This window comes from Myxine glutinosa, chromosome 5 (genome assembly GCF_964187855.1).
Source record: "Myxine glutinosa chromosome 5, kmMyxGlut1.1, whole genome shotgun sequence".
Classification (NCBI taxonomy): domain Eukaryota; kingdom Metazoa; phylum Chordata; class Myxini; order Myxiniformes; family Myxinidae; genus Myxine; species Myxine glutinosa.
In genome coordinates, this window is record NC_136265.1 from 174,017,176 (window position 1) to 174,030,179 (window position 13,004).

The 13,004-nt window shown below is 46.6% G+C and overlaps 3 protein-coding genes across 3 annotated transcripts in view; all 3 read left to right on the forward strand.

The window, feature by feature from the left end:
- The window catches only part of DTD1 (D-aminoacyl-tRNA deacylase 1), a 903,613-nt gene that overhangs the window by 503,638 nt on the left and 386,971 nt on the right, over nt 1–13,004 (forward strand). The gene's annotated exons all lie outside the window — the stretch shown is intronic.
- Nucleotides 1–13,004, forward strand: part of BTBD7 (BTB domain containing 7) — a 643,025-nt gene that overhangs the window by 303,523 nt on the left and 326,498 nt on the right. The gene's annotated exons all lie outside the window — the stretch shown is intronic.
- The window catches only part of LOC137428206 (uncharacterized), a 43,110-nt gene that overhangs the window by 4,714 nt on the left and 25,392 nt on the right, over nt 1–13,004 (forward strand). The window contains exons 2-3 of the mRNA XM_078779097.1: nt 5,090–5,202; nt 11,721–11,883. Of these exons, the coding sequence (XP_078635223.1) occupies nt 5,125–5,202; nt 11,721–11,883 (241 nt within the window). The 5' untranslated portion in view covers nt 5,090–5,124. The remainder of the gene's footprint in view (nt 1–5,089; nt 5,203–11,720; nt 11,884–13,004) is intronic.

Consider the following 13,004-nt stretch of genomic DNA (forward strand, 5'->3'; position numbering starts at 1 on the left):
ATATCAACCGTTCCAGTAGTTTAAATGGAACCGGTAAGACAGAGATCGGGTGGTAGCTCGATTTTTTGTGTCCATATTTGAGGCTTGTGGAAGAGTTAGTGCAATGAATGGAGCAGAACATAACAGGATGCAAAAGGAACAGTAGAGACACACACAAAAGCAACAGTAGAGAGAGTGGGGAAACACCAACAACAGAGCAGAAGGCCAACATTAAGGGAGACTTGGACAAACAATGGGTGTGGGGTGGAATGCAGGAAAGGATGCAAGGGGTGGACAATATGGATACGGAAGGAAACTCCAAGGAGGAAAAACTGGAAATTTGGATGAAGGATGGATTATGGAGGGGGAGAGGGGTTAACGAGGCATAGAAGGTCATGCTTTTGGATTGGAGACTATCTGAGTTGGTGGTGAACAACTGTCTTAAGTGGACATGAGATTAAGACCTGGAGGGAACAATGAGATTGAAGAGGATGTGGAAGTTGGTTCCACAGGTGTGGAGAAAGAGCAACAAATGAGTGGAGCTGACAGTGATCCTGCATTTAAGTTGTCTCACCAAAAGGGGGTTGATGGTGGACCTTGTGAGCCCTGCAGAAACTTGGGGGTGTGGGGGGAGGGAGAATAGCATGGAAAGAGACGAGGGTGCAAGACCAGAAGGAGAAGGTAGAAGTCAGAGTGACCACTGGCCCGTTGGAAATTGCGAAGTGATAGACCCATAAACTCTGCTTCAATCGTGAGAGATTCCAATGATCTTGAAGGCCTTGATTTCCACAGTGTTAAGCTGAGTAAGATGTGAGACGGGAGAGCAGTACTCCATCAAGCTGCAGATGAAGGCCTTGCATGTGACTAGTAGTTCAAGTGTGCCAAGGAAGGACTTCGTACGACAGAGGATGCCCAGGCGGTGACTGGCTTTGGAGGCCAGCTTTCAAATGTGGTTTGTCCAAGAAAAATAATGGCTAATGGTGAGACCCAGGAGTTTGAATGACTGAACTTCCTCAAGAGGATTATTAAGAGATTCTTTTGGGGGGGGGGGGGGGGTGGGAGCGGGGGTGCCAGCCGGCGCTTTTGGAGAGAGAGAGAGAGAGAGAGAGATGTGTGTGTATATATATATATATATATATATATATATTGTTACGGTTCTCTATGCCGGCCTTCTTCCCCTTACCAAGGGGGGATTAATCCCCTCGTCTTTACTGGGCCTGGCGGAACCGAGACGTATTACGTCCCTCCCGGACACACGTGGCGTAGGGTTTCGGGACTATTTTTCGCTCGTACCTAATTCCCCGCGCTGCCCTGGGAGCGAGGAAACAAGCCTCGCACGGACCACATGTGGTTTTGAGTACGCCGAGCAGATTGCGTACACGTGGTCTGCACAGTTACTTAGATATTGGACCCCGATTGGAGCGATCTTATTCGTGCCACGCTTAGTCAAATGGAGAAACCACAGAAACGGTCGAACCAGGAAGAAAGGAAGAACAAATGGGTTTAATTATTCCCACACGTATATACAGTTCAAGGACGAAGAGACACAGAGCAATCCTTGAGCAGTCTTAACTTATCCCTGGGACAACGGGCCCGTCTCACACTCACACAGGGAATTGCAGAAGGGCAGGTGTTCCCCAACGCGTCGAGATATGGTCCCCGTCCGGCTCTCTACGGTCCCCGGCACGTCCCGCGAAGATGGTGGCAGGCGAAGGCAGGGACTCGTAGCGCGTCTCTCGAACAAGCAGATGATGGGGCGGAACGGCAGAGGGCGGACTTTAGCGCGGCTGGCGGTTACTCAGCCTTGCTCACTCGCGCGTCTCAAATGCGCTGTATTCATTATAAGCGCGTCTGGCTGCGCCCACGTATATGTAGCGGCCAACTCCTCTTCTTCTATACACTCCGAGCGGGTTAGCGCGCGCGTTCTCGTGCAAGTCTTGTCAAGTTCATCAGCTTTCACCGCTTATCAAGTTCTTTCGCCAATCCTTTTGCCGCAAGTCATTTGCTGTAAGCCCTCTTACCGCAAGTTCTCTCATACAAGTCCTCTACAACGCGAGTTCTGGCGTGCAAGTCCTTCTCATCAAGTGTTCCCGCGCTAGTCCTGTCGAGGACTTTCGCGCAACGGTTTTATAGCTACGCCCCCCGGACCTTCACCCGAACCTTCTCACCACGCCCTCTGACGCCACACCGCCTTCACCACCCTCGAGGTCTGATTGGCGGCTCGTGCTTACCGTCAGCGCTTCCGTCGCTCCACCCTCGACTCCGCCCCGACCTTCCTAGGCCTGCCTCGTGTTAACTCGCCCATTGATCAACCAATGCTTAACAAACTTGATCGAGTCTAGGGTGGCTGGGAAATCGGTGGCAAGTAGGGCCTATTTTCCTGGCTCCTACTCAACGCAGAATTAACACTGGAAGGGAACTAAGCTTACAAATACAAAGACATAACTATACTATTGCGAGGCTACATGTTGCTTGTGTGACTAACTATGGGGGACAAACTTTAACCTTTATTAAACTCACTTGACAGACTCAAAACCGCAACAATATATATATATATACAGACTTGGCATTTAATATGGAATATTTTTTTGTGGGGGTGAACTTACTTTTCAAGATGACTTAGAACCAAAAGTTCATTGGAATTATGTTGAAATTATTCGAGATTTTGTTAATGTGACCTTTAAAAGAAACAAAAACGACATTTGACATTTCAAAGCAAATAAATTGATCCTTGAAAGTGATGTTAACTGATATCGAACTCAATTCACGGACAGTACTGTGTTAAACTTCTGTGCGTTTTCCAGAAGTATCTCTTTAATTTGCACATTAGCCAAAATTTTTTTTAACAAAAACAAAAGTTAAATTACGACTGGGATTACGGACAGTAAAATTACAGTTCAGTACTTCGTGTAACCCCCACGAGCATTCAGGAGAGCACATACACGTTGAGGCATGCTGTTCACGAGATTTGCCAAGGTTTGGACAGGAATCGCTTGCCATGCAGTTACAATAGCCTGCTGCAATTCACACACAGAGGCAGGCTGCTGGTCCAAGTTGTCGATTTGACGCGTTAATTCTGCCCACAAGTTCTCTATCGGATTCATATCCGGGGACATGGCAGGCCACTCCATATGCTCTACACCACGGTCAGCAAGAAAGTGTTGAATCATGCGAGCACGATGAGGCCGTGCATTGTCATCTTGGAAGACAAAGTTTCCTCGAAAGGCTGCACGAACAAATGGAAGCAATGTTTATTCCATAATGGCCCTGTGCTTGAACTGGTTCAGGTTTCCATTCAGAACAACCAGGTCAGTTTTGCCCCCTGCATGAAAAGCAGCCCAAACGGTCACCCCACCACCTCCAGCTTGGACGCTTGGCACTATACAATCTTTGTTGAAGGCTTCATGCACTTGTCTGCGCACTCGGACGCGGTCATCTTGACGATAGACCAGAAATCTAGACTCGTCACTGAAGATCACGTGATTCCAGTGTCCTGGCTGCCATTGACGGTGCTCTCTGGCCCACTGCAATCGGCGCTGGCGGTGTTGTCTGCTCAGAGGTGGCTTTCTCAGGGGACGCCTGGCACGATAGCCTGCTTGAACCAGTCGTTGGTCGACTAGCCTTCTGGATACAGGCACATTTGTCAGTTGCTGCCACTCAGCCCTAAGCCGATTAGCTGACTTGGTACGGCCATTGCGGACTAACCGGTGCAGCTGGCAATCATCCCTCCTTGTGGTTCTGCGGGGACGTCCTGGCCTCGGTATTGCAGTTGGGACCCCCCTCTGAGCATTTCGTTTCAGGATCTTTGACACCTGACCTTCAGTGATGCCATACTGCCAAGCAATAGCACGCTGTTTCATGCCGGAATTTCGTAAAGCCACCACTAAATGACAAACAGCATTGTCGAGTTGACGGACCATCTCCAGGGGAAGCGGCAATAACTTTTGTAGACGTGCAGCAGTTGTTTTCCACTAATACAGAACGCAACAACCCTTATATACCCGATTATGAAGCCAATCGTCAAATGTACCTGTCCGTACATTTTGTTACGCCACCTGTGATATAATCCTGGTATTGACTTCTTCCTGCGACAGACAATCAGTGACATGGTTCTTTTAACAAAGAAATCACCGAAGCGTAAAAGAAACTCACCAGATTGATATACCGAGTTCAGAAATTAAACCCGTCAAGAAAAAAATAATATTCCATATTAAATGCCAAGTCTGTATATATACACATAGTAAGAGTGTGAGATTTTTCAGGATTGAAAGACATATTCCAAGTGTTTGACCAGCTTGTGATTTTGTCAAGGTCTGAAGAGAAGGAAGGAGATGCAACCTGCCTGTCTGAAGGATGAGGGGTGTCACTGCATGGGGTGAAGTTATCAGTAAATAGATAAAGGAGATTTTCCAGAGAGTCAGAGAGATCATTGATGAAGATCAGGAATAGGACTGGGCCCAGCATACTGTCTTGAGGGTAATCCAGCCTTAACACGGTGAATTGATTCGATTTTGATGAAGATCCGAATCTTGATCCAAGATTATTTTCAAATTTCGAAGTGATTTTTCACTATTGAGAGATGGGGCCCAAAACCAATATGGCATATTTCACAAAGTTGTGAACGAGTTATGAGAAAACTTGGTGGATGAGTTGAGCAAGTCACAAGAACAAGCCGATTCGATTTTGGTTCAGGTCCAGATGCGATCTCACCTATCAGTGGGATACAAAACGTAAACTGGTCAGCCTGATGGAGGTATGCGCTCTACCGAGTGTAGTTCTTTTGTTTGTGTGTTATCGCTGTTTTTGTTTGTATGTTCATCTGTGAGCAGGATATCTCAAAAAGTTATGGATGGATTTGGAGAAAACTTGGTGGACAGGTTGGGTGTGTGGCAAGAACAAGCCGATTAAATTTTGGTTCAGGTCCGAATCCAGATCCGGCCTATCAGTGGGATACAAAACATAAACTGTTCAGCCTGGCGGAGGTATGTGCTCTACCACTGTAACCTTGATCATTTATTCCACGAGCCAATGTTGTGTACACAAGAAAAAGTGACACAAAGGGACAATCTACAGAGGGAGTAACCTTATAATCGTTGTTTCTGTTATATAGAGATAATCCACCCCTGGGCCTGGTTTGGTCCACATATGGACTTGAGGATCGATATCACACTGTTCCGTCACTCTGTGTTCCTCTGCCTGCTCGCCTTCCATGCCCTATTCCAGGTGAGCTATTGGTTAAAGAGGTCATCATAACAAAGCGATGGTTCAAGTGTCTTTGTCTACATTTGTCATGTATACTTGGCAAAAAAAGAAACGCAAGTTGATAAGACGCATTTTTTTATGTGCATTGTTGTGCACAAATTATCAATGACAAAGATTTGTAATACCATTTTAAGCACCTGTATTTTCAACCACATTTCTGGAGCGTCATGCCTCACTGAACCACCACAATGGGGATTGAATGAATTTTCAAACAATCACTTACTGTGGCTTCCAAGGCTGAATTGCATAAGAATATTGATGTTCCTGTGGTAGTCTATGGTCCATGGAGGCTTGAACCGAATTCACTCAGCAGACGACAATGCCACGAGTTGTTAGGGTAGGTTAGGGTTGGGTAGGGTTAGGGTAGGGTTAGGGTAGGGTTAGGGTTAGGGTTAGGGTAGGGTTGGGTTGGGTAGGGTTGTTAGGGTAGGGTTGTTAGGGTAGGGTTATGGTTGGGTAGGGTTAGGGTAGGGTTAGGTTAGGGTTAGGGTTAGGGTTAGGGTAGGGTTAGGGTTGGGTTGGGTAGGGTTGTTAGGGTAGGGTTAGGGTTGTTGTTCGGGTTGTTAGGGTTGTTAGTTGTCAGGGTAGGGTTAGGGTAGGGTTGGGTTAGGGTTGGGTAGGGTAGGGTAGGGTTGTTAGGGTAGGGTAGGGTTGTTAGGGTGGGGTTGTTAGGGTAGGGTTAGGGTTGTTGTTAGGGTTGGGTAGGGTAGGGTTAGGGTAGGGTAGGGTTAGGGTAGGGTAGGGTTAGGGTAGGGTAGGTTTTTTGTGTTTTGTGTGTCGGTTTGTCTTTTTGTGTGATTATGTTAGCTCTTTCACGAGCCTCGATCTTGTATACAAAAAAACAAACAAACAAAAAAAAAACCCTAACAACCCTAACCCTAACAACTAACAACCCTAACAACAACCCTAACCCTACCCTAACCCTACCCTACCCTAACCCTAACCCTAACAACTAACAACCCTAACAACCCTAACAACAACCCTAACCCTACCCTAACAACCCTACCCTAACCCTACCCTAACCCGAACAACAACCCTAACCCTACCCTAACAACAACCCTAACAACAACCCTAACAACAACCCTAACCCTACCCTAACAACAACTCTAACAACAACCCTAACAACAACCCTAACCCTACCCTAACAACCCTACCCTAACAACCCTACCCAACCCAACCCAAACCCAACCCTAACCCTACCCTACATTGGAGAAGAGTAAGAGTAGGGTAGGGTAGGGTAGGGTTAGGGTAGGGTAGGGTAGGGTTGGGTAGGCTAGGGTATGGTTGTTAGGGTAGGGTTAGGGTTGTTGTTAGGGTTGTTGTTAGAGTTGTTGTTAGGGTAGGGTTAGGGTTGTTGTTAGGGTTGTTGTTAGGGTAGGGTTAGGGTTGTTGTTAGGGTTAGGGTAGGGTTAGGGTAGGGTTGTTAGGGTAGGGTTAGGGTTGTTGTTAGGGTTGTTAGTTGTTAGGGTTAGGGTTGTTAGTTGTTAGGGTTTTTTTTTTGTTTGTTTGTTTGTTTTTTTGTATACAAGATCGAGGCTCGTGAAAGAGCTAACATAATCACACAAAAAGACAAACCGACACACAAAACACAAAAAACAAGGGCAGCGGCAGACAAGATGGGGAGAGAGGGGGAGGGACACAAACACAACATTTGAGAGCAGGGACATCGGGAGGACTTGGGGGGAGGTGGGAGAGGAATAAAACATATGAACACTGCAAGGACTCTGGGGTGAATTACCGGGGGTAGAAAAGATCAAGGTTTTCGATGGGGGAAGATAAGAGATGGTGGTGAACAGCTGTTTTAAAGACCTGGAGGGAGGAGTGGGATTGAAGGGAGTGGGGGAGTTTGTTCCAGAGGCGGGAGAAAAGGGGAATGAAAGAGTGAAGGTGAGCAGAGAGCCTAGACTTTGGCAGTTTAACCATAAGAGGGTTGCAGGCAGATCTTGTGCGACCTGAAGGAATATTGGGGGGACAGAGCACAGAGAGAGCTGGGGGAGCAAGGCCGGAGAGGAGTCGGTAGAAGACAGAAAGACCACCAACCTGCCTGCGGTGAGTGAGTGAAAGGCCCTCGGAGTTGAATACATCGCAGGAGATTCCAATGATTCTGAAAGCTTTGGCCTCAACAGCGTGAAGCCGAGCAAGGTGTGAGGCAGGAGCACCAGCCCAGAGGGGGGAACAGTATTCCATTGAGCTGCGGATGAAAGCCTTGTATGTGGTGAGGAGCTCAGGTGTGCCAAGGACGGACTTCGCACGACGGAGGATGCCCAGTCGGCGACTGGCTTTGGAGGCCAGCTTGGAAATGTGGTTTTCCCAAGAAAGATCATGGCAGATAGTGAGACCCAAAAGCTTGAGCGACAGAACTTCTTGGAGAGGATTGTTGAGAAAGTAGATGGGAGGGTTGTCCAGTCGGTCCTTTTGGAGAGACATTGTAAGAGTGTGAGATTTGTCAGGATTGAAAGACATGTTCCACTTGTTTGACCAGTCTGTGATTTTGTCCAGGTCTGCAGAGAGTGAGGAGGCTGCAGACTGCCGATCTGAGGGATGAGGAATGGAGCGGCAGATAGTGGAGTCATCAGCAAAGAGATAGAGAGGATTTTCCAGAGAGTCGGGGAGGTCATTGATGAAGACCAGAAATAGCACAGGGCCCAGAACACTACCTTGGGGAATTCCAGCCAGAACAGGCAGGGAAGATGAGAGAAATCCATTCAGGGCCACACGTTGCCTACGACCAGAGAGGAAATCCACAAGCCATGAGTGGAGATTTCCCTGAATACCATAGGAGGTGAGTTTGGTGAGCAGAGCTGGGTGCCAGACCGTATCGAAGGCACGTGATATGTCAAGTGAGACAGCTCTGATTTCCTGTTTGGCATTGAGGACCTCCATCTATTGTTGAGACAGCAGAAGCAACATGTCCAGAGTAGAATGACCTGGTCTGAATCCAAATTGATGATCAGAGATCAAGCCATTGGAGAAGAGGAAGGATTTGATATCTGAAGCAATGATGGATTCCATGACTTTGCTGATAATTGGGAGCAGGCTGATTGGTCTGTAATTGCAAGGATCTGTTTTTGCACCTTTTTGTGTAAGGCGGTAATGTTTGCTGATTTCCAAGATGCTGGCAGATGACCTTGAGCAAAAGAGAGGGTGAAAAGAACAAAGAGAGGGTGAGATAGAGCGGCAGAGCAGGATTTTAGGACCCGAGGGCTGATGCCATCTGGTCCAGTTGCAGAATCAGAGTCGAGGTTTGATAAAAACTTCTCCACCTTGTCAGGAGAGAAGGACACAGAGTCCAGGAGCAGTTGGGTACGACTGGGAAAGGTGGGAACAGAGAGAGATGGGTTTGGGACACAAGATTTTGAGGCAAACACAGAGTTGAGGCATTCGCCTTTGTCACGTGCGGTGTCAACTGTGTAGCCATTTGAGGTAAGGGAGGGGATGGAGGGGGAACAAACACCAGAAACGGATTTGACCAGACGCCACCAGGATTTGGAGGAAGGAGACAGGTTTGAGAGTTCAATCTTGAGTGTGGAGAGATAGTGCTTCATGGCACTCCTGAGGGTAGAAACACACTTGTTTCGAGCTTGGTGGAAGGAACTGAGATTGCCTTCAGTTGGATTTGCCTTCCAAGACGCAAAGGCAAGTTGTTTCAGGGCAACTGCCTCACCACAAGATTCAGTGTACCATGGACGGGAGGAAGGGTATAACAACTGAAGACGAGATGGGATAAATCTGTGCATGAGAAAGAGCAGTTTGCTTTGGAAGAATTCCCAGGAAGAATTGATGTCAGAGGCATTAGAGATGGGAGACCAGTCCAGTTGATTGATGGCTGCTTGCAGACCGTGCCAGTCGGCCTGAGTGACATGCCAGACTCGTCGGCGCTGAGGAGGCTCTCTGAGAATGGCCAGTGAGATAGATGTCCACTTTAACAAGCACACGATCAGAAGAACCGATTGGAGCAGAAGAAGAGCAGCAGACATTTGCAGGGAAGTTAGTCATAACCAAGTCCAGAAGAGAAGATACTCCATTGACTGAGATCCAGGTCGGGAAATTGACAGATTGTGTCAGTCCCAATGAGTCGCAGAAGTCCTTTGCTGAGGTGCCATGGCTGGTGAGAGATGAACCCACACCCAGCCAGCTGGCATGATGACAGTTGAAGTCGCCACATATGAGGAAGAGAGAGTTTGGATGAGTTGATAGAAGTTGGTCCATGTTGTCCGACAGAGAAATGTAAATGGAGTCATCACTGTTTGGAGGACGGTACAGAACACATATGAACAAAAGGTGGGAGCAGAGAGGAAGCCGTAGCCAGAGGTACTCCTGTGGGTGGGGTGGAGAGAGGGCAGTGCAGGGAGAGTGAGGAAGAGAGTTTTTTATAAAGATAGCCACCCCACCACCAGGACGAGGATCAGGTCTATCGTACCAGAGGAGGGAGTAACCAGGAAGAGATATTAAGGAATCAGAGACATCTTGAAGGAGGAAAGTTTCTGTTAAGCAGATCAAGTCTGGATTTTCAGAAGCAACCTGAATGGAGAGATCAATCAGGTTTGAGCGAAGGCCCCGGATGTTTGAGGTCCATACCGTTAGTGAGGAGAGAGGGGGAGCATCGGGTGCAGGACAGGGGAGGGGAGGGGTAGGGTCAGATGAAGGGTGAGAGGGGGATGTAGGAAGAGCAGTTGATAGTGTGTCAGATATTACAGAAGAGTTACAAGAAAGGGAAGGATGAGGAGGACGAAAGGTTTGATGGTGATGGAATGAGGCACAGTGAGAGTTTGTTTGAGGGGGGGCAGAGGAAAGTAGAAGGTTGGGGGAGGTGGAGGTATGACATAGGAGGGAGAGGGAGTGGGGAGGAGGCAGCTTTGAGAAGGAGGTGGGAGGAGGGAGAATTTGGGAGGGATGGTTGGGGGGGAGATTTGAAGGGGAGGGGCAAGGGGGGAGTTTAGAAGGTGGATGATAAATGAAAGATGAACATATATCACAAATTGGGTTTGTTGTGATTTTCAAGTTAGCGATTCGTTTAAGAACGATGGAGGAGGGATGGAATGAATGAGAATTTAGAGCATGGAGTGATTTGGAATCAAAAGAGATTGAATATTTTTTTGAAATGGAATGAGTTGAAGAGGAAATTGAAAGGAGCCTTTTAAATAAGAAGAAAAACAGCGTGTTGTAATAAACCACTGAATAAAACACTGAAGGGGATAGTTGAAACATATTTAAACAGAACTGTGAAGAACAATCTTATATTGACAAAAATACCAATGGGGAGAGGAAGCCTAGAGCGACGACCACGAGTCACTTGAACAGGGCAAAAGGTGGAAGGCAAGGGGGAAATGGGGGCGGGGCGAGACAGCGCACGTGGGCAGAGGCAAAAGCACACGAGGAGAAAGGGAAATAAAAGTTGTTTTTTTTGTTTGTTTTTTTGTTTGTTTTTGGGGGTTACAACGTTCGACAAATAGTAGATGTTTGGTGAAGCTTGGTGGAGAAGGGGAAATCAAAAAAGCAAGCAAAACAGCGAAGGAAGGAACAACCTTCGACGGGGGAAGCCTGAGGCTGCAAGGCCTTGCTCGCGACGTGGCAAACAAACGATTTATTTATGAAAGATAAACACCGAGAAACTTCCAAGGGGAACACTATAAGTTCACACACCGAACGATAAATACAGTTTCGACAAAATACAATTGTGAACAGACTTAACTTTGAAAAACGTGGAGACCGTGTGGACCGTCGAAAACCCCTGCCACCGTCTCCAAGATCTCCATTGTTAGTTGTTAGGGTTAGGTTTGTTGTTAGGTTTGTTGTTAGGGTTGTTAGTTGTTAGGGTTAGGGTTAGGGTTCGGGTTGTTAGTTGTTAGGGTTGTTAGTTGTTAGGGTTAGGGTTGTTGTTAGGGTTGTTAGTTGTTAGGGTTAGGGTTGTTGGTTGTTAGGGTTAGGGTTAGGGTTAGGGTAGGGTTTGACATAAAAACTTGCGTTTCTTTTTTTGCCAAGTATAGATGTTGATGCTTTCTTTGAACAAGACCGCTTAATTGCTTTGAGCCACCGAAATTTGCTAAATTATTGCGTTTTTAAATTCATTTCTTTGAACAACTACCGGTACACATTTGCCTTTGTGATCTCATCTGATTCAGCTCGAGCATCGTCGAGCATTATGGGACCCCTGAGCCCGCTATCGTTCATGAAGTGGTCAGCCCTCGGCCAAATAATGGAAAGTGAGCCAATGGGCCTACTTTTGTAAAAGGATTCCATCCTTAATCTGGACTGTACAAGGCATAACCGGTTTTATGTCCACAGCAAATTAATGTGCTCAAGGATGCAGTGCCCCCCCACTTCCTTTCCCCTGTTAGAAAATGCTCTGGGCAGCAGTTTTCGACTGTGCTGGGAATCAAACCCATGATCCCAAGAAGCTCTGTAAGATGACATTTTTTTGATTAAAACAATCGTAAATGCAGAACTTCAAAAATAATTTTGTGGCTATTCCCACCCAGGTCGCAGGTGCACTCAAAGCACGTTGTGGATGTCGCGGGGACACCTGGACATGCCGGGGACGGTGCAGTTGGTGCGGCTTGTCTGTGCTTCTTTATCCACCTCCTCCACCTCCACCTCCCATCCCCCCCTCGTTCATGCGTCATTCAAGATTCCCAAACACCGGTAAACGTGATGTTAATAACAAATTATAAAGCTTTATCACTGCCACTTGACACTAATATAGCTTTATTACTGTGTTGTGATGATGAACAAAATCCTTTAACTCACCAGAACAAGGCTGCACGTGCCTCAATTGCACATCTAAATTGGCCAATTCAACAGAAATGTTGACATGCTGTGCGCAGAATTCTCTTATTCTTTTCGTACTTCCACGGTCCGACACGGTGCAGAGATAGCACACTTTACCTTTGTCTAGTTTAGGTGTTTGATTCCCACCGACTCTTAAAAAAGAGGATTTGTGTTGCTTTGCAGGCCGGGCGTTTCATACAGATGTGTGCCATCTTTCGTGTTGACTTTAAGCGGGGTGTCCCATCTGCTTGCAATAGATTGTACATGTTAAAGATCCCACGTTGTCTTTTGTGAAGAGTGAGTGATTTATGGTAACCACGCACCCTGGATTTTTCTTTTTTCTTTTTACAAATTCCTGCGCTAATCAGCGACAGTCAAATATTAGGCTTGGCCAGGCAGTTCGTGAAGGACTTGAGTCAAACTTCTCTCGCCAGCAGAGCCCAAACGAAGGTGGCAACAATTGGGGCCAATAAGGAAGTAGTAGTATAGAGACGTTCATATAAAGGGGCACCAATTTGATTCATACACCTGCATGAAGAAGTAAATGTATGTTATTTGCCAGATGTTGGGCACCCCTTTATATGAACTTTTCTAGAGCATTACTTGGTTACTCCTAAGAACACAAGGGTAGTCCAGCATGAACACGAGATCTTTTTTACTGTCTCTTCTTTTCTATTTTTCGACATTTTCTTTAAGCGAGGGAATGTCCCTTCTTTTCTCTACTTTGCCACATGCCACATACCCTTATATAAAAGGGCCTTTTCTATACCCTGGCATTTTACCAAATAATGTCTCTTCCTTTCTATAATTTGCCATATTGCACGTACCCTTACATAAAGGGGCCTTTTCTATGCCCCTGGCATTTTTCACAAGATTCATTTTAAATACAAATAAAATGCATTTGTTCATCGTACAAGACTTTATTCAAGACGATAAAAAAGACTTTTAAAAGTATTGGGGAAAAAAATATTCATCCCAGACGGGATTTGAAGCCA